The sequence below is a fragment of the Aureobasidium subglaciale genome, assembly GCF_000721755.1.
Source record: "Aureobasidium subglaciale EXF-2481 unplaced genomic scaffold scaffold_11, whole genome shotgun sequence".
Classification (NCBI taxonomy): domain Eukaryota; kingdom Fungi; phylum Ascomycota; class Dothideomycetes; order Dothideales; family Saccotheciaceae; genus Aureobasidium; species Aureobasidium subglaciale.
Window position 1 is genome coordinate 415203 of NW_013566984.1, and position 21650 is coordinate 436852.

The window sequence follows — 21650 nt, forward strand, 5'->3', positions numbered from 1 at the left end:
CAACGATACCGACTTCTACCCTGCAGAGGTCGCCAAGGAGAAGATGAAGGAGATTGGTGCTTGGCTGAAGAGTGTCGAGACCAAGTCGTTCGAACGTGTTCCCCTTGACGCCGAGCAGATGAACTCGGATACCGTCATGGCACTTGAGCGTGCTGCAGAGCACTATGTCTCACTGTCGGCCGATCAGATTGAAGACAAGCCCATGCGTGGCGTTCCTCGTCACGCTCTCCTCAAGCCTAGTGATGCCGAGCAGCGTCTTGGTGGCCAGCGTTTCACTCTTGGTGACCGCATCGTCTACGTTCAAGACTCTGGTCGAGTTCCTATCGCTTCGAGAGGTACTGTCATCGGCGTCACTAAGACACCCAGAATGACCATGCTTGATGTGGTGTTCGACTACTCTTTCATGTCTGGTACCAGCCTTGGTGATCGCTGCAGTCCTTTCAGAGGAAGCACTGTTCCTGTGACCAGTGTCCTGAACTTGACCGATAGGCAATGCATTGCTGAGAGTAAGGCTGCTGCATCGAAGCGTCAGCCCACCAAGCAGACTCCATTGACCGTCCAGAACGGCTATGGACCTCCTCAAGAGCAATGGCGCCCTGCCAATGCTCCTCCAGCACTCAGAGGCACATTCAGTGGTGCCATGAATGGACGCGGTCGTGGCAGCCACGAGAACCTGGCTATTCGTGGAGGAAACCCAGCTCGTGGTCGTGGTCGTGGAGGCAGAGGTGGTTACACGATTGTCGACAACTCCGATCCCATGGAGAACGTTGTCCGCAACAATCTCTCTTTCCGTCCACAGAACATGAGTGCCGTACCTCCTCCCGCCATTCTCAACAACGATTTCCGCGGTAGAGGCAGAGGACGCGGACGTGGCGAGGGCAGAGGTCGCGGTGCAGGCCGTGGCGGCTTCGCACCCAGAGGTAGAGGAGGTGCCGTCAATGGCGATGGCAATAGCTCGTAGATCGGGCTACCATCTCACGACTCGGAGTACTGGAAGACGAAAATCAACGAGTTGGTGAGCAGGAGATGATGAATATGATGACGAATTGACTTGGATAATCCAGCGACATGACTGTTAATGGTTCGTGACGTGGAAGATAGTTTTTGCATGATGCATCGAATGATACGCTCCTTATTTACGCTTATCCTTGATTCTGACTTTTGGTCGTGAGCAATGTTTTTTTTCCATTTTTGTATGTTGTAAAAGCTAGCATGGGAAGTTCACAAGGTACTGGAGCACGAAGGGAATTGAAGCAAGCGATAAGTAAAATGGAAGAAAGAAAACAATGATGAACAAAAACTGCAGAGAAAAATCGCACGATTCTATGAAGAACAACTCCTCCTCGCCCCTCTCCACCTTTCTGTCTTGCCAAACAATGTATGCCGCGATGTTAGATGTGTTGTCCTGCTTGCCTTTCCACCCTTCCCCTGAATGCTTTTTATGTTTCAAGTGGCCCTAGTTGAGGGTAACAAGAACCACCAACCAAGTCCCTCCACCTTGTTGCCATGCTCCTACCACAACCTTCCTTTGCCAAACCCCTTTGTCGAACAACAATCCTGCCATCATCGCGGGCGACTTTGAAGCAGTTGAAAACAATCAATCCCACAATTTGTATAAAGAAGCAAAACCATCCCGATCAACCCCCCCACCGGCGCCGACGCTTGACTTGACATTGCAATTTTCTTGACCAAAAAAACAGCAAACCCATATTTTATAACCCTGCCCCTTTCCGAATTGAATTGGTGTACACGGTCCGGTTTTTTCAATACAAATGGTGGTCATCTCCTGTGGCTGTGACGATTTCCTGTCCCATCCGGGGAGTCTTCATCACTCTATGCAGGAGACTTGGAGGGGTTGGCACCGTTGCGGCGAGCGTCATCCGAAACGCTGAGACCGCTAAGACCGCTGCTCAGGAAGGTGAATGGGTCGGGAGTGGCCTGCTCACCGGGGTACATGCCGCCGCCGTTGGAGAAAGAGGAGTTGTTCTGACCTCCGGAGAAAGCGGCCTCGGCACGGCTGTCGAAACCGCCAGAGTGCATGCCAGCGTTGTGGCTGTAGGCGGAGCTCATGGCAGGGTAGGGAGAGGTTCCGGCACCAAGGCCAGAAGGAAGAGCGTAGGTCGACTGGGGACCACCGTAGCTCTGGCCAGGGAAGTTGCCGGCAGAGTTGAAGTTTCCTTGCTGAGGAGCATAGGGGGCAGGTCCAGGAGTGCCAGCCATGGAGGGAGGAGCCATTCCAAAGCCTTGGGAACCATCCTGCTGGAAGTTGGAGTCGGCGACCAAGGCAGCGCTTGCACGAGAGGCACCACAGCGAAGACAGCTGACGTTCTTGGCAAAGTTGTGGTAGTTGCAGCCTTCAGCACCGCATCTCCAGTCACCAGCACGGAAAGGAACGTGAGTGGAACCGCCACCACGCATACCGCCGCCACCCATGTGGTGGTGGCCCATGTGGTGTCCAGGAGGACCCATCATGCCAGGGTGGCCGTAGCCGTAGCCGTACATTGGGTCAGGGGCTGCAGCCATGGCGGGGAAGGAGCAGCGGAAGCAAGCAGTACGGCGCTGGAAGTTGGAGAAGCCACATGAGGGGCATGTCCAGTCACCAGGGCGAGGGCGGTTCTTGCTGGGAGGGAAGGCAGTCAGGATGTCTGCGGCACGGTCGAGGACGCGGGAAGAAGAGGGCGAGACCTCGATGGCCTTCTCGTTAAGTGCGCGGCCGTTCATGCAGAGAGACTCGGCGGCCTAGCAGTGGAAGTCAGCATGGGTTGAATCATGAATGGATTCTGGAGAGAAGCTTACCTCTTCGTGGGAGGAGAAGATGGCGAAACCAGTGCCAGTAGGCTTGTGCTGGTCGGGGGTGCGAAGGGTCCAGAAAGCGATGGGTCTACCACCAAACTGCGTAAACCAGCTCTCCAGCTCGGATTGAGTGGTGTCGTGGGGGAGACCGCTCATGTGGAGGACCTTGCTGCGCTCAGACAGGAAGGCACGTACATCTGCGCGGGCGTCCATGGGGCGAGTGAGCACATCGGGGTGCTCGTGGGGAGGCTGAGACTTGCGGATCAGACCACGGAGGACTCTGGCAAGAGTGACGGCCTCCTCCATGGCACGGCGAGGCGAGGCGGGGGCGAGAGCCTGCAGGTGGAAGGGCAGGTTGTGCTTGATGGGGGCCGACGACTGGACGGGCTCAACCTCGAGGGCGGCACAGATGTTGGTCAGGGCGCTGGAGCCGAAGGGCAGCGACTCGGGGTGGTGGGCCTGCCATCTCTGGTACTCGGTGCGCAGGTCGAAGGTGCGCGAGTGCTGCAGGTACGGAGGGAGGACGACAGCCTTGTCGCGGGCCTCGCGGGGCAGCTGAACGCGGAGGTCCCACGAGTCGAGGGTGACAAAGGCGAACTCGTGGTTGTTCTTGACGAGGTGTTCCTGGGCGAACTGGTCGAAGCGGTTGATGGCATCGCGGAAAGAGCCTGCGTTGCGGACGTGCTCCCAGGTAAGCGTTGTAAGGCTGGCTGCACAACGTGTCAGTCAGAGTCGTTCTGGATACAGGATACAGGATACAGCGGAGGCTGGTCTTACTGCAGAGTGGGGTGATGGGCGTGTTGACGGGCTTGACGAGAACACTCTCGCGGTGGAGCTGCAGAAGGAACGTCAGTCGCTGCTTCCTCTTCCAATGCCAGACAAGGCCGACGACTGCCTACCTCGTCGCAGTTCTTGGAGTCGAGCAGAATCCAGCCCAGCTCAATCACTTCTGCCGAATCCTTTGTCACATAGACACCGTGCTCGTCACATGTGGTAGCTACGTGGATGACCACGTAGCGGTCGAGGCCGCCGCCTGGAGTTGTCGGTGCAGATGCCATTCTGCTGCAAGGACTGCTTATGCTTGTGGGTGCTTTGGCAGAAGACTCGAGGCACAAAAGACAAAATGGGGATGCGATGTGGTAGCGGACGGAAAGCTTCACAGAAGCAGTGAGCTTGAGCAGAGAGAGTTTCAGGTCCTGGTGCTGCTCTGGTCTGTTCCCACAAGTCTTCACAACTTGACAGCCCCGCTAGCTGCAATTCTTCGCTAGCAGCGACAAGGTGACCGGACCATGCTTGGCCCGTGAGAACATCTGCCGGCTGGCCCGCTATCTGCGAAGACAGACTCGGCTCTGAAACCACCCATTCGACTACGGGTACTCTATATTGACTCCTGTGTTGCTACGACTCCAGCTGCGAATACTGTGCTCACTCTGCTATTTCCTGTTTTCCTGCTGTCTCCCTGTCCTTGGTTTCCACGAGACACCACACCGCCAGGCGTGGTAGCCGCTCGTGGCCCGCCCTCTGACCCATGGATATTAAAAAATTGATTGGCTTCTGCACAATTCCTCGTCGAATGCAGAATGCCCGGCTCATCCCGCTCTCTGATCCCATGTCTGCCACGCTGTTGACCCTTGGACTACCCGTGTCTTTTTGGGTTCTATGCAGCCGCTGGCACTGTAACACGACGTGCCTACATCTCGCGTGTGCATCAACCAGCCAGATGTCACATTCTGCGGCCCTGCTTCAATTCTGCAGCTATGGCCAGCTGCTGATACTCAACACCTTCACCTGACAGCCCACGATACTCTGCGCCATAGTCTAGTCAAGCTCGTACGTTTCTTTCGTATTCTGCGATACCATCATGTTTGAGACACATTGCTTTGTGCTCCCTTCGGCTCGAGCTGAGGTTACTCGACTGGCCATGATCCTGTATTAAGATGAGCTCATTATAGCTTTGTGCTTGATATGCACCCAGTGTAGGACATGGGGTTTGCTTGGTGCCACAACGCTTCCGAACATGTCAGTAAAATGCAGTGACTCTTGAGATTGTTCTGGGACACAATTTGCCGACGGGTCTTTCTTGATCTGACGGGTTGGTCTATCTATGGTGCAGAAGAAAGTCGATTACAGTGAGATGTATCGAGGCACGTGTGGAGGAGCCAACAGAAAGATACCTAGGTAAGGAGCAGTCTCAAGTCAGCGTCTCTTGGCGCTTCACATGCAGGGTCCTTGGGCGTCAGCCAGATTCAGAAAAAAAGTTGGCCGACCACAATTTCTGCGACGACGACACAGAATATCGAAATGAGCGCAACAATCGGCGAGCAAAAGCCGGTGCACACCATCGTTCTAGATACTGGTGCCATCATCCGTAACCATCCTACTGTATCGACTCTTCTTGCCCAATCCGAGCAAATCGTCACCGTTCCTGCCATCATCACGGAAATCAGAGATGCTGCCACCCGTACCCGCGTAGAGACGCAGCTCATGCCGTTCTTGACCATCCGTTCGCCGAATCCCGCCAGTATCAAGTTTGTCACCGACTTTGCGCGCAAGACTGGTGATCTGGATGTTCTTTCCAAGCCCGATATTCAGATCGTTGCACTGGCTTACGAGTTGGAGTGCGAGCGCAATGGTGGCGACTGGAGACTTAGAAGGAACCCTGGTCAGAAGGGCATGAACGGCAAACCTCCGGTCAAGGAAGAGGTCAAGCCCGAAGAGACAGAGGAGCCCAAGAACGAGGATACTGGAGAGACCAAGCAGGAGCAGACATCCACCGAGGAGACCGCAAAGGAGCCCACCGAGGCTTCCGTTCAGCAAATCTCAGAAGACCTTGCCCAAGCGAAGATCGAAGAAGTACAACAGGTCGCCTTGGAACAACCAGCAGCTCAGGATGCTCAGCCCACCCCTACGACCGTAGAAGTTGCTGCAGACTCGGGCGAGGACTCGGATGGTGGCTGGATTACTCCCTCCAACCTGAAGAAGCATCAAGAGAAAGACTCATCGGGCAGCACCGAGAGCACTCAGACACAACAATCCGTCCTCCAAGTCGCGACACTTACAACCGATTTTGCCATGCAAAACGTGCTCCTTCAAATAAACCTCAACCTGCTATCACCGACCATGCAACGTGTAAAGCACCTCAAGACCTACATCCTCCGCTGCCACGCCTGTTTCTGCACAACAAAGGAGATGAGCAAGCAATTCTGCCCCAGATGTGGAAGTCCTACCCTCACCCGCGTGGCTTGCAGCACAACCTCCAACGGAGAGTTCAAGTTGCACCTCAAGAAGAACATGCAATGGAACACCCGCGGCGACCGCTTCAGTATTCCCAAGCCTGTACACGGCAGCGCAAATGGTAGAGTCCAGGGTGGTGGTAAAGGCCACTGGGGCAACGAGTTGATTCTCGCCGAAGATCAAAAGGAGTACACCAGACATTTCGAGACGGAGAAGAGGAGAAAGGAGAGAGATCTTATGGATGAGGATTATCTCCCTAGCATCTTGACGGGAGACCGCCACAGAACTGGTGGCAGGATGAAGGTTGGTGGTGGACGCAACGTCAACTCGAAGAAGCGATAGACGGGGAGCTTTGAGTCATGTCGATATGAGCTATCTACTTGCATGGAAATGGTGTTCATGAGGCGTACAGAGGGCGTTTGTCGGTATCAAGTATCTCTGCTAGTGATGTCACCAATATGTGGAATTCAGTATACAAAAGTGCTTTGCAAGCTTCAGCAGCCATCACATCTGGGCAGATTGGAGATTGAAATGTTTGGTAATTTCGGGCACTGCTTCTGCAGATGCCTTGTTCTTTTCGACTGTTCTGCAGCATTGAACTGGCCGCCAGTCGCTGTTCTTTTCTGTACTCTCTCTCATTCTCCTCAAAGAGACAACCCCTCCAATATACAGTCCGATGATCGTTATGTGCGCCGTGGAACGCCTTTCTTTTTTTCCCCCATAGTACGAAAAATTGGTCAAATGTGCATGGTTGCTTTCAGCAAGGTAGATGCGCAAGAAAGCATCTATTGGCCAAGAACCTTGAGGTCCTCTGGATATCGTGTCAGTCGGATGGTGGGAGAGTGAAGGTAGATATGGCAGAACGTACTCTGCTGGGTGATGAGGAGACCGTAGCGCTTCTTAAGGGTGACACGGTGTCTGTTGCAATCAAGTCAGTATTTGTGCTGCATGAGTTTTGCTTTCTCTGTCGCGACTGTGCTCTTCTTCCGTCGCCGTGTCTGCGGTGCTCTCCGTCTCTTGTGGTATGGTGTCGTGTGCTCTCATGGCGATAATCCACTAGCCTCTGCCACTTTGCTCAAGCCAGGCTCCTCTCATCCATCTCTTTTATTCTTCCTCCTCTTTGATCCTCCCACCTTCTGGTCGCGACAGAGAAACAGTAGTTCGATCCTTACCTCGAGTACTTGTCGTCAGGCGAGAAGCGAGCAGGGTGTGCAGACTTGGTGACCTCTGCGCCGTTGACCTTCTTCAAGGTGTAGACACGCTTGCCCTGGTTGTCGAGAGTGTACATGAGATGCATGGCGACGGTATTTGAGAGATCGAGTGGTTGAAAAGGTGGGAAAAGAGTGACGTTGGTCGATTTGGGCGCTGGGTGTGACGGAGGAAAAATTCGTGGATTTGCGGATTGCGATGAAGCTTTCGCCGACTCTTGTGGAGGAGGTCTGTGCATCTAACAGGGTCGACCATAGTCGTACAGCTGGTCTTTGATCATTTATTTGCACATTATCTGACAAGCTTCTCGACGAACCATCACAGAGACTGGACTATACGGATATCGAGGACGCATTTCTGTCACATTCTTTACCACAAGAAAAGAGGATAAAATCACGAACCACACCGCAATTATGAAGTCAACACCACTATCCCTCCTCTGCGCAACCCTCCTACTCGTTCTCCCTGCATTCGCCCAGTTCCAGTTCTTCGACCAAATGTTCAACCAAGGCGGTCAGCAACAGCAACAACCACAGAATGCCGGCTCAGACTCTGCATGGTACAAACAACAATATGAAGCTGGTATGTCTCTCTTGCTTCATCCTCTGTCCGTCTTGGCCAGAAGCGAGCTGCTAACACGGCTCATAGTCCACTGCGACAAGTACCTCTGCCCCTCGACGCTATCTTGCGTACACTTCCCGCACCACTGTCCATGCGCTTTCCCTGAAATAGAAGACAAGGTTGAGTTGGACGATGGTAGTATGGTATGCGTGTCAAAGGGAGGCTACAAAGCGGGAGAAGCTGCCAGAAAGATTCAGCTGGCCAGAAAGGGCTTGTTGTAGGGAGGCGAACAAGAACAATATTTAATGCCTGTGCAACTGGACACGACAAGACATACATAGCTGGTCTATGTTGTAACACTGCTTTGCGATCCATGTCTTTTCTGCTTCTTTTCACACCTCTCGCCGTCTACTCCTTCTTATCGGCGAACCCAATCTTTTCAAGATCTTCTGCGATGGCATCAGGTCCAGGAACAGGTGCCGAACCTTTCTCCAACACCTTATCTGGGTTTGCTTTGTAGACTGTGAAAGGCGCCGAGTTTCTCTTGCGCTCGTTGGGTCCTTCCGATTTGAATTGATAACCTCGAAGCCTGTTGACAATTAGTCTTGGTCACAGCACACGTGTTCATCAAAGAAAATAAATACCTTGGTCCACGGCCATTTGTCTCTGGCAGCTCAGGCTCATATACCCGCTCGAAATCTGCAATGTCTTTCTCGAAAGTGCCACGATCAATGCTGTCACGAATACCGGCAAAGAATTCGTCCATGATCTGGTGATTGTGTATCTGTAGCAGTACCCATGCAAGCATTTCCTTGGCCGACAGAAGATGCTGCAGGAAGGCGCGATGGTGATTTGTGCATGCATAGCATGGGCAATCCTTGCGCAGCGGCGACACATCTATCGCGTGCTTTGTGTCCCACATGTCTACACCCAGAGGCAAGGGTTGGTCTGGAATCGGTCCAGAGACAGGAAAGCGGAAGTCCAGCGCGACACCGGCGTCTGTTATGGCGCTGAGGAAAGGCAGGGTCGCAATGTCAATGCCTTGAGAGATGTCCTGCAAGGCAGCGCGCGGATTGTTTGGTTCAGTCAGACCAAGGCGTGGGAGGACCTTCAGCTCTTCCGGCAAATTTTCCATGGAGACCGTGTTGTACAGGGCCAATCCTTGAATATCCTGTATCATGTCCTCCAGATGGTCAATGTAGTACTTTTGCGAATCTGCAGAGATGGGCAGTAGTGGTGCATACAGCAGCGGCGATTTTGATCCTTGCTCTTTCTTGGCCGCGCCTCTCTCGTTCACGTGTGCTTGCATCCATTTCGCAGTTCGATCCGTGATTTTGTCTTTTTTCTTGTAGCTCACTTTGTAGTAGCCATATGGAATGTCTCCCAAGCCAACAACGATATCCGGGTCGAGCGAAGTGGTCAAGCTTCTGAAGGTGGACGCCTGAAGTTTAGTGAAGCCAAATGCTGTCATGATGCTCAAATGGCTATCCGTGCTTGCTCCTGGCGACGGCACAGGTGGTGAACGGCGAGCTCCAAGAATCAGGACGTGATCATCCGGAGTCGCGGTGTATGCGCGCAGTCGCGACGTTCCATCCGGTGGGTTGTACTTTAGAATTGGAGTGCCTTTTTCTACGACTTTTTCTTTTGGTGAGCACGCGCTTCGGTCAGCTTCGCTGTTCGGCGATGGAGTATATGAAGCAAAACATACAATCTTCTGCTGCCATGTATGCACAGCGGATGTCTGTGTGTTTGGCTACATTGTCCTGAGTCAAGTGTGGTATGGCACCTCGAGAAGCCAAAGCCAGGTAATGCGGTGTGTTGATAGGCTTGCGGTTGGGGAGGCTTAGTACGCCGGTCCGGACCACGTTTCCAGCAGATGCTGTTCTGACCTTGAACATGGTCTCGGTCATCTCTTCCCGTGTCATTTTGACATGTTGATCGAGTTCAGGCCTTCACTCCGCGCTGGCGGTTTAAAGTCCTTCGCCAAGACACTGGTTCATGCGCGTCACTCCGCGTCCGACGTGTAAATTGCTTTCTTGTTCACGACTCTTCGTCTTGTCGAAGCGTCTTGGATCCAGCTCGAAAATGGCTCGCGGCAAATTGATTGTGTTTGAAGGTCTGGATAGATCAGGAAAGTCCACACAGTGCGAGAAGCTAGCCCACTACCTCACAGCAAAAGGCGTGCCGGTAAAGCATCGTCGATTTCCTGGTATGTACTACGCATAAAACGAGCGGATTGTTGCACTTCAAGAGGACTTATTTCCAGATAGACAGAACAACACCAATCGGTCAGATGATCAACAACTATCTGCAGGGTCAAAGCGAACAAGAGGATCATGTCATTCATCTACTGTTCTCTGCAAACAGATGGGAGGCAGTGTGAGTGTTCTCTCTCACAAGTTGTCAAACTCTCAAATACTGACCATGTGTAGAGCGTCGATCGAAGCAGACATCAACAGCGGAACCACTGTCATTATTGACCGCTACTATTACTCCGGTTGCGTCTACTCAGCCGCAAAGAATAACCCAGATCTTAGTCTTGCGTGGTGCCGCCATCCGGACGAAGGTCTTCCTCGTCCTGATCTTTGTCTGTTTCTTGACATCTCTGCTGAGGATGCTGCGAAGCGAGGCGCCTGGGGTGAGGAGCGATACGAGAAGAAGGAGCTCCAAGACCGCGTTCGCCAACTCTTTGCCGATATTCGAGCAACGGATGATGGTTCTGACTTTGTAACCATCGACGCTGGCCAAGGTCTTGAGGCAGTCGAGAACGATGTTCGGCACCATGCCGAAGCTTGCATCAATGCGACAAACGACTCAAGTCCCCTTCGGCGCATTCGGCCGTGGTGATCGTCCTTGTGTGGCCACCCTCGCAACCGACAGCTACGGAGATCTAATCGAAGGCAATCCGGATCTTTCGACCTGCGGATATACCTCGACTCATTCGATGACTTCAGCCTCGTCCCAGTCGCTGTCTTCGATAATCTCCTTTCTCACTTTAGTAGCCGAAGAACTTGCTGATGTGACCGCTCTATACGTGGCCTGTGTAGCCAGCTCATCGACAAGCTTCCAATCCTCATCATCAGGTGGCGTAAGTTGGATCTGGTCAACGTCTCCGCATTCCGACTGTAGCAAGGTGTCATCGAGATCACCTTCAACATCACTCTCCTCTGCTAGAACATCGGGCTCGTAAGCTTCTTCATCGTCCGCCACAACCATACTCTTTGCATCCTCTTTTGAATTCTTTTTGCGACGTTTTGGCTCCTTGAACAAGGCAGACACCTCCTTATGACCACGGATTCGTAGACTCAGGTCCTTCACCAGATCGGTCCAGTTCAGATTTGATTTGCATGAAGTGCAATTCCCATGCGTTGGTAGAATTGCGTTCTGCGCACCATGTTCGCCACTGAGAAAATGTGATGACAAACATCCAACATGGAAAATGGTGTTACACGCTTGATTTGAGCAGACAAGCGCCATCTCTCGTTTGGAGTCAAGAGCAGAGCTACAGAGGGCGCAGCTGTTGCTTGGAGCAACCAATAGTTCCTGACTCTTCGCAAGGGTGATCTTCACGTGTAGGTACGTGGGATCGATCTTGTAGATGCCGATGGGCTGTTCAGGGTTCTCCTCTTCCAAAGTAGTCTTGTCTAAGACGGATTGATCCATCCCAACTTCGATACCTTGCCGAACGACTTCAGCCATATTCAATGTCCATCGATGCCACATTTTGAACACGTCTTCGGCGAAGAACTTGACCTGCAAGGGCCAGCGCTCGAAACTCTTTGCTCGTAACAGGATGTGAAGATTCGCAAGCTTATCGTGCATTGACATGCGAGGACGTCCTGTGCGCTTGCGTACCTTTCCACTCCTAGGTGAGAATCTTTGTTTTGTGTTGGCCTGTGTAATACGCTCATCTGGAGCAATGTGCCGCGTTTGATGTGTGTTCTGCCATGCCCATCTAGGAAAGAATAATCTGTTAGAACTTACAGACCTCGTAGCAGTAGCAGGTGCTCATAGATTATCCAATGTTGACGATTAGACAACGAATTCCCAGTGCTGAGTCGACTTACTCGAATTGCAAAGCAGCAATCTTTGAAGGAAAGCCAGTGACAAGGCAAGTCATTTCCCATGGTCGCAACGTATCCCTCGAAGTTCTCACTGCTCCACCTTTGGCCATTCCGTTGTGTTGTTTTAAACGCCTCACAGGGTGTGGCGTACTTCCGACATAGAGATTTTGATGGCGAACTGTAGAGCGTAGCAGGTAACATGCATAAAATGCAGGTATTGGCCTATCCATTGCTGACCCAACCGAGCGAAAAATGCCCAAAATTAATGCGCACGCTATCAATCCCAGAGACTGAGTTTAGGAGAAGTCGCCGTCGACCAAAATCCGCGAGGTGAGACAAAGGAACATATGATTGGCTGTACCCCGGCTGCAGATCGGTGTGCGTCGCTGTGCGGCAAATCCGACGACGTATCTTGACTGCACAATGTCCTGGAATAGCAAGAAGTGTTGTCTGATAGGAAAACGGGTATGGATACAGTGTAACGGTTGGAGAAGACGACGCAAGTTTGGGAAAGGCCGAAAGAAGAAGATCAAACAAGCGAGTGGATGATTCAGAACATGGCATTTCTGGCATCACGCGGCTCACGGGGAAGATTGACTTTGGCCAAGCATCGGGAGACCTGTGGCTCGTCCCTGCCGTATTCACCTCCGCCCTGCACCTGCTTTCTCAATTTCAGAAGTGCCAACTCTTATCCGAATCTACAGTCTTTAGGGCGAAGCGCAGTTCTCATGCTCACCGATGCGAACAAAACAGTGACCCCAGTTCGTTACTAGCCAAGCCAAATCTGCGCCTTCCTTGTGCGTTGCGCCTACATATCAGATTCGCTCCGCTCCGTTCGCCCTCTCCAGATTCGCTCCACAGTCGAATGGACAGCTGCTGCCACCCTTTTACCATCCTTGCCGCTCCTTAATACCATCACCCACGACTTCGAGTACTCCCACCGTCGAGTCGCCTAACATCAGCTTCATTGCAAGCACTACAATAATCACCCCTACCAACCCTCGCGAATGGTCGTCCCTCCAAGCAGCGGAGGGGCTGCTGCCTCTTCAGCAAATCGCCCGCTGTCGACCGCCAATAATGGCACTTCTTCCAAGTCCAAATCAGCTGCACATACGCCGAGTCTTGCCGTCGGTAATGCATCCATGCCCCTCAGCGCAAGACGCTCCGAACCTTTGGACTTGAATACCGTAGAACGAAGAGGACAGCCGAATGCTGCACCTGAGATCACCAAGCGGAACAGACTACATGGAATCCTCGAGGGACCTACTTTCCGACCAACTGCAGAAGAGTTTCGCGATCCTATGGAATACATGCGCAAGATCGAACCCGAAGGTCGAAAATATGGCATTGCAAAAATCATTCCTCCCGATGGCTGGGAAATGCCTTTTGCCATCGACACATCAGTACGTCTTGTGTGGCAGCTTGTTTGTTGTTAGACTAACACGACCGATAGCGGTTCCACTTCCGTGTGCGACGTCAGGAGTTGAACTCTGTCGAGGGAGGTAAGTCGCACAGCAATCAATCAACCTTTCGGCGCATCGGCTGACCCCAGACAAGGAACACGCGCAAATCTGAACTATCTGGATCAACTCTCTAAATTCCATAGGCAACATGGGACTAATCTCAACCGCTTCCCCAGTGTAGACAAACGGCCTTTGGATCTTTACAAGCTGAAAAAAGCCGTCGAAGCCAGAGGAGGCTTTGAAAGAGTGTGCAAGTTGAAGAAATGGGCCGAAATTGGTCGTGATCTCGGATATAGTGGAAAGATCATGTCCAGCCTCTCAACGTCACTCAAAAATTCTTATCAGAAATGGCTTCAGCCGTACGAGGATTACTTGCGTGTCGCGAAACCAGGTGTTCAGCATCAACTGGAGCTGGAAAACGGTGGTCCATTCACTCCTTCTCCGGGTACTTCGCCTCTCAAGAAGTCGCAGAATAACACTCCAAACGGCGAAAGCACCCCAGCTATGCGTGCCTCTGCCGCTCTGAATGCTTCTTTGGACGCCGGCATTCCTGTGCCACAGCAAACGCCTATCAAGCCGGCTCCTCCGGCTCCATCGCCCGCTCCTATGCAAGGTTTTACGCCGGTCAATGGAGGATTTACATCAGTCAACCGTCCATCAGGATTTACTCCCGTCAATGGACCTAACGGGGTGCATGCGACTCCTGAGAATCCACGTTCGGTACCGAGATCTACTATGGATAGTCCTCAGCTTCTCGAGATCAATACGCCAAACTTCGAACCTACCAATTCTGCAAAACGTGCTCTAAGCGACAGTGCTGAGAAGGATGCAAATGGAGATCTAGACGCCTCAGGAAGACGAAGCAAGAGATTGAAGAGAGAACCGGCTCCCACAGTAGCGGGATCGCACATGCACCAACCTAGAACGTCAACGCCAAGATTTGTGCCAGCCCGGGAACGCAGTAACTTCCCCCCAGGCGAAGCGTGTGAAACATGCGCAAAGCCTGAGGACCCTGGACTCCTTCTGATATGCGACAGTTGCGATTGTGGCTACCATGGCGCATGTCTCGAGCCTCCTGTCAAGATGCAACAACCCGAAAATGATTGGCATTGTCCTCGTTGCCTTGTTGGTACAGGAGAGTTTGGATTTGAAGAGGGCGAAGTGTATTCTCTGCGAGCGTTCCAAGAAAGAGCCAACAGATTCAAGGAGAATCATTTCACCGACAAAATGCCATTCGACCCAATTCTCAACAAGAGAAGAGCTGTCAATGAGGATGATGTTGAGCGCGAGTTCTGGAGGCTCGTAGAAAACATTACTGAGACGGTTGAGGTCGAATATGGTGCTGACATCCATTCGACCACTCACGGAAGTGGTTTCCCTACCATCGAAAAACAGCCTCGTGACCCTTACTCGACAGATCCCTGGAACCTGAATGTCTTGCCTCTCTACGGCGAGTCTCTGTTCAAACACATCAAGACTGACATATCCGGCATGACCGTCCCATGGCTCTATGTCGGCATGGTGTTCTCCACTTTCTGCTGGCACAACGAGGACCATTATGCTTACTCGGCCAACTATCAGCACTTTGGTGCTACCAAGACATGGTATGGTGTTCCTGGAGAGGATGCTGAGAAGTTCGAGAACGCAATGCGAGAAGCTGTGCCGGAGCTCTTCGAGACGCAACCAGATCTTCTGTTTCAACTAGTGACTTTGATGCCACCAGAGAAGCTACAGAAAGCTGGTGTGCGGGTCTACGCGATCGACCAGCGTGCAGGCCAGATGGTCGTTACTTTCCCTCAAGCGTACCATGCAGGCTTCAATCACGGGTTCAACCTCAACGAGGCTGTCAATTTCGCGCCGGTCGACTGGGAGCCTTTCGGCGAAAGCGGTGTACAAAGACTCCGTGACTATCGTCGACAGCCGTGCTTCTCGCACGACGAGCTGTTGTTGACAGCTGCATCCCGTGACACGACGATCAACACCGCAAAGTGGCTTGCGCCGGCTCTGGAAAGGCTGCTGGAGAAGGAAATGGCCGCTCGCAAAAATTTCCTCGAACAGCCAGATAACGCAGAACCTACAGACGACACTTACCAAGGTGACAGATACACCAACAAGCCTGAGATTTTCACAGAGGACATGGATGAAGAGGAATACGTTTGCAGCTTCTGCAAATGTTACAGCTTCCTCTCGCGATACGTGTGTCAAAAGTCGGGTAAGGTGATGTGTCTACTGCATGCAGGCGCGTACGAATGCTGTGACTCGAAGGAATCGGACCGATACGCTAGCCCAAACCACGACCATGTGCTCTCCCTCCGTATGACAGACAAAGAGCTTAGGTCGATGGTTCAAAAGGTCGTGGACAAATCTAAACTTCCCGAGGCTTGGGCACAGAAAGTTGACGACTACCTTGGTCAAGAGCCTCGCCCATCGCTCAAAATCCTGCGCTCCCTGCTCAATGAGGGCGAGAAGATTCCCTTTGATATCCCGCAACTCGCAGATCTGAGGCGCTATGTCGAGCGTTGCAATGAATGGGTGGAAGAGGCTACCATTTACATCACTCGTAAGCAGCAGAACAGAGCGAAGGGCAAATCTTCGCGCAAAAAGTCGACAGTTGCTGAATCCGACGAGCGCGACAAGGAGCTTCGTAATTTCGAAAACATGCAAAAGCTGCTTGCTACTGCGGACGAAATCCATTTCGATTGCCCAGAGTACAAGACTTTGCGCGAGAGGGAAACCGATATCAACGATTTCAAAGCAAAAGCGCTTGACATCATTATGGGTCAACAACACCGCGCTCGGTCTACTCAAGAAATTGAGGATGTCTTTGAAGTCGGCAAAACTCTCAACATCGAACTTCCTGAGCTGGAGAACCTCGAAAAGCTGCTCAACCACGTCAAATGGCTCGATGAAGCCAACACTCGTCGTGTTCAGTTCCAAACACTCCAAGACGTCGACACCTTCATCAATCGCGGTTTGGAGATCGGCATCCCCGAGACACATCAGCACATACTTCGATTGCGAGAAGCGAAAGCTCAAGGTGAATATTGGGAGGCAAAGGCTAAAGAGATTATGAGCGTGGAGAACGTTCACTACCAGCAGCTAGATGCCCTGTCAAAGCAAGCAGCTGGTCTGCCTGTTACTGCAGAGACTCTTGCAAGAGTCGATGCCATCCTCAAGAAACAGCGCGAGGCTCAAGAGAAGATCCTTGCGCTCTACCAACAGAGCAAGAATCCTGACTTCAGAGCTCGGCCGATGTACAAGGACGTCAGAGATGTTATGGCCTCTCTTGAAGAATTGAACAACAAGCCTGCCGGTACGGTCGACCTCGAAAAAGAGCAACGTCGCCACGAAGACTGGATGCGCCGGGGCAAGAAGTTGTTCGGCAAAGCTAATGCGCCGCTGCATATTTTGCACCAGCATATGAACTTGGTAAAGGAGAGGAACGACGCATGCTTCGAGCTTCGTGACAAGCCCAGAATGCCTGTTGAGCCTTCTTCGAGAGAACATACTCCCGAGCCAGACAGTAAGGATAGAATCCCTGATGTTTTCTGCCTTTGCCGTAGGCCCGAGGCTGGTATGATGATCGAGTGCGAGTTGTGTCACGAATGGTAAGTTTGGGGTTACCTCGGCTGGATTTGCATGAACTCACACACCGTCTAGGTATCATGGAAAGTGTCTGAAAATTGCTCGCGGCAAGGTCAAGGAGGATGACAAATACACTTGCCCAATCTGTGACTGGCGGTTAAAAATTCCTCGAGACGCTGCTCGTCCCAAGCTTGAAGAGCTCATTGCTTGGCAAGATGAGCTAGAGAACCTGCCTTTCCAGCCTGAGGAAGAGGATACCCTCACGAGCATCATCGAGACTGCTCAGGCCTTCAGAGACTACATTCGTCCCTATGTCAACCCTCTCACGGTCTCTCCGGACGAAGTGACCACCCTCCGCTTCTACCTTCGAAAGGTTGAAGGTGCCGACATTCTGCTGGCCTATGAGACCAACTTTTTGCGGCAAGAGCTTCACAAGTCAGCGCCTGTCGCCCCGGAAGCTCCGCCAGTCATTGACTCTTCTGCTTCAACCCGCAAGCCTCGCCCCACGAAACAGCAAAAGCTCATGGCGTCGCTTGGAATAACCAATCCTGATGACTTACCTCCGCAGTACAGAATCAAGCCTCACAAGCGAAAGAGTAGTGAACCGCAGCCAAAGCCACCTCAACTGCTTCAACCCGCTGGTTCTCCTGCTGCTCACACGCCATCCAGCATGTCAACAGCAACGCCTGGACCTCCTAGCAGCAGACCTGGTTATACTCAGCAGACGCCCTCGTTCAGCTACCCTGCTCAAAGCCAATCGATTGTCACTTCTGGCTACCGCGACTCGCCTCTGTTTGCGCCACCGTCGTTTGGTCTACCACCACTTCGCACTCCAAGTGAGCCCACTCACACGGTCAACCCCGCGCAATTTGCTTCGCACAACTACACACCCCACACATCTCCACCGCCACAGCCTAACTTTGCAGTGCCACAATCTCCACCACAGCATCCCCCAATGTTCAGCACAGGCATGAACTTAGACCCTGCGCTCTTTACCGCTGGCGGAGCCATGTTTGATAAACGGCCTGGCTCCTCTGGTAGTCCTAGAATGGTGCATACCGAAGCAAGCCCGTCTTTCAGCAGTCCGCGCACCAGCAACACGAACCCCAATCTGGATTCCATCTTCGCGGATATGGTTCACAACGATGATGACCACGCCACTCTCGGCCACGAAGGAGAGAACCAGCTCGCAGGTGAAGCCTTCGCCGCTGGCGGACTCGATCAAGACCATCCAGACGAAACTCATATGGATGAGTTTGTGAACAACGAGTAGTACAATGAGCACGACACGACCTAGTGGTTTCGAGTTCTATGGAGGTGCCTCTTGCTTCACAGTTTTGCTCCTTTCCTCTCTTACCTATTCCCGTTGAGGCTACAGGCCTATGTCCACAGGCGGCATATTGCTAGTGATTATATTTCGTATTTCAATTATCTTGCTCGAGAAGGAGTCCAGTGGCTTTTGTGGGAGGATACTCAAGCTCAGGGAAGAGCTTTGTTGTTTTGTTGTATGATAAGCTGCTGTCATTGCTATATTCGCTTCTTACTCAATCAGCTTGTTTTGTTAGTATAGCTATGTCTCAGTAGAATTTGCTTGTGGTTGCACAATGCTTACTTTCTCCACCTCATCAATCCCCCCCATTCTGGTTCGTATGACATGATTGGCGAAGGACTAGACAGCAAGGGAGGTTCCCGACTCCGCGTTTTGTTACGACCGAACCAGAATCTGAAGGTACAACCCTGTCTACATTTGTTTTGTGTCGTATCGACAGCAACATTCTCCTTGTAAGCCATTGAATCATCGAATCTAAGATGAGGTGGCTCTTTGCACCTGTTCCAGCGTGTATTGCCAGATGGTATCTCCTCTTCGTTGACTTATGCTCCATACATCAAAATTTGGCAGGACTGTTTTATCACACAACCAATGCCATTTCATGTAGATCGAGAAGAAAGACGTCACGCAAGCTCGAAATTTTATCGCATGCACTGGAAACTTTCAAATATAGTTTAATAACATAAGATGCAATAAACAGACGACCAAGGATGATCCAAGTCATGGAAATTGGCATCGATGTCAAAGTCCGACTGATTAAGCTTTCCAAGGTATTCGTTATCACCACGACCATTTCGCCTAAACAACTCCGACAGCTCAGCGATTCGAATCGACTGAGCTAATACGCAAAGGCCGCTGAAGACTCACCACGAATGCATCTCGATTCGCCTTGTAAAGTTCGATGGTCCAGCGTAATGTCGTTGAGATGAAGTGGTTGCTAAGTGAGGTGGTTGGTACACGCCAAGGAAATATTCTCGTCCTGACGCGCTCCGTCATCGCTTGCTGTGGCCGCCGCCGAATTGGTAATCATCACTGCGTTCCATAGAGATTTCGAGCGCGAACGACTTTCAGATAGATACAAACGCTTCCTTTGTCACAAAATACAGAAGGAGAGATCATACTTCCGATTCTGCCTCATAAAATGTCACTCACAAATGTCAACGAGATTATCCTGGTGCTTTCCGGCAAGGGAGGCGTTGGAAAATCAAGCGTTACTACACAGCTGGCTCTCACACTGTCACTAAGAGGACACTCCGTCGGCATCCTTGATATTGATCTCACTGGACCATCGATGCCAAGGTTTCTCGGAATTGAATCCTCCAAAGTCAAACAAGCACCAGGTGGCTGGCTACCCGTTCCGGTTCATGAAGGAAGAGACGCGAACACAGCTGAAGATGTCAAGCCCCTTGGATCTCTTCATTGCATGTCTCTTGGATTTCTTCTCGGCAATCGGAATGATGCAGTCGTTTGGCGCGGCCCGAAGAAGACTGCCATGGTCCGCCAGTTCCTGTCAGATGTTCACTGGGGCAACCTTGATTATCTCTTGATCGACACACCTCCTGGAACCTCTGATGAGCACATCTCACTGGTAGAAACTCTACTCAAGAACACAGCTCCTGGTCAGGTCTCTGGAGCCGTGGTGGTGACCACTCCACAAGCCATCAGTGTCTCGGATGTAAGGAAGGAGATTAATTTCTGCAAGAAGACTGGTATCCACATCCTGGGCGTCGTCGAGAATATGGCTGGCTTTGTGTGTCCAAACTGTGCGGAATGCACAAACGTTTTCTCAAAGGGTGGTGGAGAAGTGATGGCCAAAGATTTTAGTGTTCCTTTCCTCGGCAGCGTGCCTATCGATCCGGCCTTCATTGCTCTAATCGAGGAAGGTAAACGACCAGTCTATCCTGAAGGTACGGTTGTCGCTGGGCAGGAAATGCCCGAGGAAACGACCGAGCCTGAGGACGACGCTGGATCCTTAGTAGAGAAGTATCAAAGCTGCTCTTTGTTCACAATCTTCGGCGACATCGTCGGTCAACTTACTGCCAACGCCCAACCTTGAACAGTCACTGGAAAATGTGTACAATAATCTCGGTATCTTCGGCTCGGTCTGGACTAGCTACTTCTTATGGCCGAGGAATGTGATAAGACTCGGGCCGAAAATCAGACGTGCCCGAAAGGGCCACCCACACGTCTTGGCGGCGTACTAGGAGGTCTAGCTGGGCGTCAGGACTCATCGAGCAATTTTCGGCTTCAAGAACAACCTCCGAGTTTTACCACGCTTGTCAGAAGTGGTGGGAGCCACAAATGAATGTTTGCAGGGCTGGAAGAGTCAAGCCATAGCGCATGCAGTTCCCCATGATATCAGACTGCAGTATCCTGGGGCGAACTTTTACATATTGGAGCTACTAGAAATCATGTTATTGCGCAACTTTCATGTCCAAATTGCAGGCTTGACCAATAAACAGCATTTGATCGTGTTACCTTCTCGAAGCCAACATGCATGCTGATCATTGAGGCGGCCTTCCGAAAAGCTAGGCAAATCATGATGCACCTGAGATGGAGTTGAGCTAGCCGAATGTGGTAAGCTCGGCGAGTCGAGTCAGCGAGAGCTCTTCGGAGTTGTCCGCTTGCGAGTATGTCCCACTCCACTTCCACGCCAGAACGCAAGTCGCGTCTCTGCACAACCATCGACACCTAAGCACTCTTGAATCAAGCAGCAAGTTCGGCTTCCACGTAGCAAAAGCCGGCAAGTGGAGAGCAACTTCGGCAATGGACTTGAATCGCGCGTCCGACCGAACAGTGCGAACATGATTCGCAACCCAGTCTAGATTGCCAGCGTCTCATATCCCTTGCTCCAAACATCCCCGGTGTGTTGTCAATACTTCGGCCCGGCGCTCTGGTTTCATCACATCTCAGAAACCGTGGAATGGAGAATTGACACCAAAGCCCTAGATTTTCCTTGCGTCTTCGTCCCGAACGTCAGCCTCAATACGGTCCATCGTACTGATACCCGATCACGTGGATTGATAAGACCTCATACGTTCTGGTCTGCTGCTGCATGGTGTGATTCGATGAGGCGATCTTGTCTTCTGATCGTGCGTCGTTGATTGGCTTCGATTCAGGATTGATGGCGATGCCCGACATCGTTCGGGGACGCCAACTCGTATCGACTCTCTGGCCTGACATTTGTCGACCTTTCCGTCGAACTATTTCTCGACCTTTCCCAATATCTCACCAGTCTCACCGACTCGGAGTATGACCCGCATTGCAGTGTATTACTGAGCGAAGGGTTATGTTGATAACAGAGTATTGTTGTGCCTGAAAGTCACGATCCTTTGATGCAGGGAAATCTTGCTTACCATGCCCTAACAGTCCTGCGCACTTGTTTTGCTCTCTCGGGCCCAAAGATATGTG

General features: G+C 51.8%; 9 protein-coding genes across 9 annotated transcripts; 5 read left to right on the forward strand and 4 right to left on the reverse strand.

The window, feature by feature from the left end:
• Positions 1–1833: 1833 nt before the first annotated feature.
• Positions 1834–3851, reverse strand: AUEXF2481DRAFT_29781 (uncharacterized protein; the record flags this gene model as incomplete). The annotated part of the gene is made up of 4 exons (XM_013488000.1): positions 1834–2739; positions 2797–3503; positions 3571–3628; positions 3693–3851. 4 exons carry the CDS (start codon positions 3849–3851, stop codon positions 1834–1836), a joined length of 1830 nt encoding a protein of 609 aa, XP_013343454.1.
• Positions 3852–5094: 1243 nt separating this feature from the next.
• On the forward strand, positions 5095–6369 carry AUEXF2481DRAFT_29782 (uncharacterized protein; the record flags this gene model as incomplete). The annotated part of the gene is made up of 1 exon (XM_013488001.1): positions 5095–6369. The coding sequence occupies one exon, from the start codon at positions 5095–5097 to the stop codon at positions 6367–6369; it is 1275 nt and encodes a 424-aa protein (XP_013343455.1).
• Positions 6370–6812: 443 nt separating this feature from the next.
• AUEXF2481DRAFT_5303 (uncharacterized protein) lies at positions 6813–7324 on the reverse strand (the record flags this gene model as incomplete). The annotated part of the gene is made up of 3 exons (XM_013487948.1): positions 6813–6838; positions 6896–6945; positions 7200–7324. The coding sequence occupies 3 exons, from the start codon at positions 7322–7324 to the stop codon at positions 6813–6815; spliced, it is 201 nt and encodes a 66-aa protein (XP_013343402.1).
• A 325-nt stretch (positions 7325–7649) lies between these two features.
• Positions 7650–8078, forward strand: AUEXF2481DRAFT_5304 (uncharacterized protein; the record flags this gene model as incomplete). Its single annotated transcript, XM_013487949.1, has 2 exons — positions 7650–7818; positions 7885–8078. The coding sequence occupies 2 exons, from the start codon at positions 7650–7652 to the stop codon at positions 8076–8078; spliced, it is 363 nt and encodes a 120-aa protein (XP_013343403.1).
• Positions 8079–8205: 127 nt separating this feature from the next.
• AUEXF2481DRAFT_5305 (uncharacterized protein) lies at positions 8206–9722 on the reverse strand (the record flags this gene model as incomplete). Its single annotated transcript, XM_013487950.1, has 3 exons — positions 8206–8386; positions 8442–9432; positions 9506–9722. 3 exons carry the CDS (start codon positions 9720–9722, stop codon positions 8206–8208), a joined length of 1389 nt encoding a protein of 462 aa, XP_013343404.1.
• Positions 9723–9882: 160 nt separating this feature from the next.
• On the forward strand, positions 9883–10644 carry AUEXF2481DRAFT_65796 (uncharacterized protein; the record flags this gene model as incomplete). Its single annotated transcript, XM_013488139.1, has 3 exons — positions 9883–10006; positions 10068–10176; positions 10230–10644. 3 exons carry the CDS (start codon positions 9883–9885, stop codon positions 10642–10644), a joined length of 648 nt encoding a protein of 215 aa, XP_013343593.1.
• On the reverse strand, positions 10632–12248 carry AUEXF2481DRAFT_233669 (uncharacterized protein). Its single transcript, XM_013488213.1, has 2 exons — positions 11865–12248; positions 10632–11752 (listed from the first exon to the last, which is right to left on the reverse strand). Exons 1-2 carry the CDS (start codon positions 12089–12091, stop codon positions 10735–10737), a joined length of 1245 nt encoding a protein of 414 aa, XP_013343667.1. The 5' UTR covers positions 12092–12248; the 3' UTR covers positions 10632–10734.
• A 284-nt stretch (positions 12249–12532) lies between these two features.
• Positions 12533–18182, forward strand: AUEXF2481DRAFT_73501 (uncharacterized protein; the record flags this gene model as incomplete). The annotated part of the gene is made up of 5 exons (XM_013488153.1): positions 12533–13264; positions 13315–13363; positions 13419–16932; positions 16985–17581; positions 17612–18182. Exons 1-5 carry the CDS (start codon positions 12869–12871, stop codon positions 18180–18182), a joined length of 5127 nt encoding a protein of 1708 aa, XP_013343607.1. The 5' UTR covers positions 12533–12868.
• A 1016-nt stretch (positions 18183–19198) lies between these two features.
• Positions 19199–20709, forward strand: AUEXF2481DRAFT_40331 (uncharacterized protein). The gene has a single exon (XM_013488073.1). The coding sequence runs from the start codon at positions 19381–19383 to the stop codon at positions 20293–20295; it is 915 nt and encodes a 304-aa protein (XP_013343527.1). The 5' UTR covers positions 19199–19380; the 3' UTR covers positions 20296–20709.
• The last annotated feature ends 941 nt before the right edge of the window (positions 20710–21650 follow it).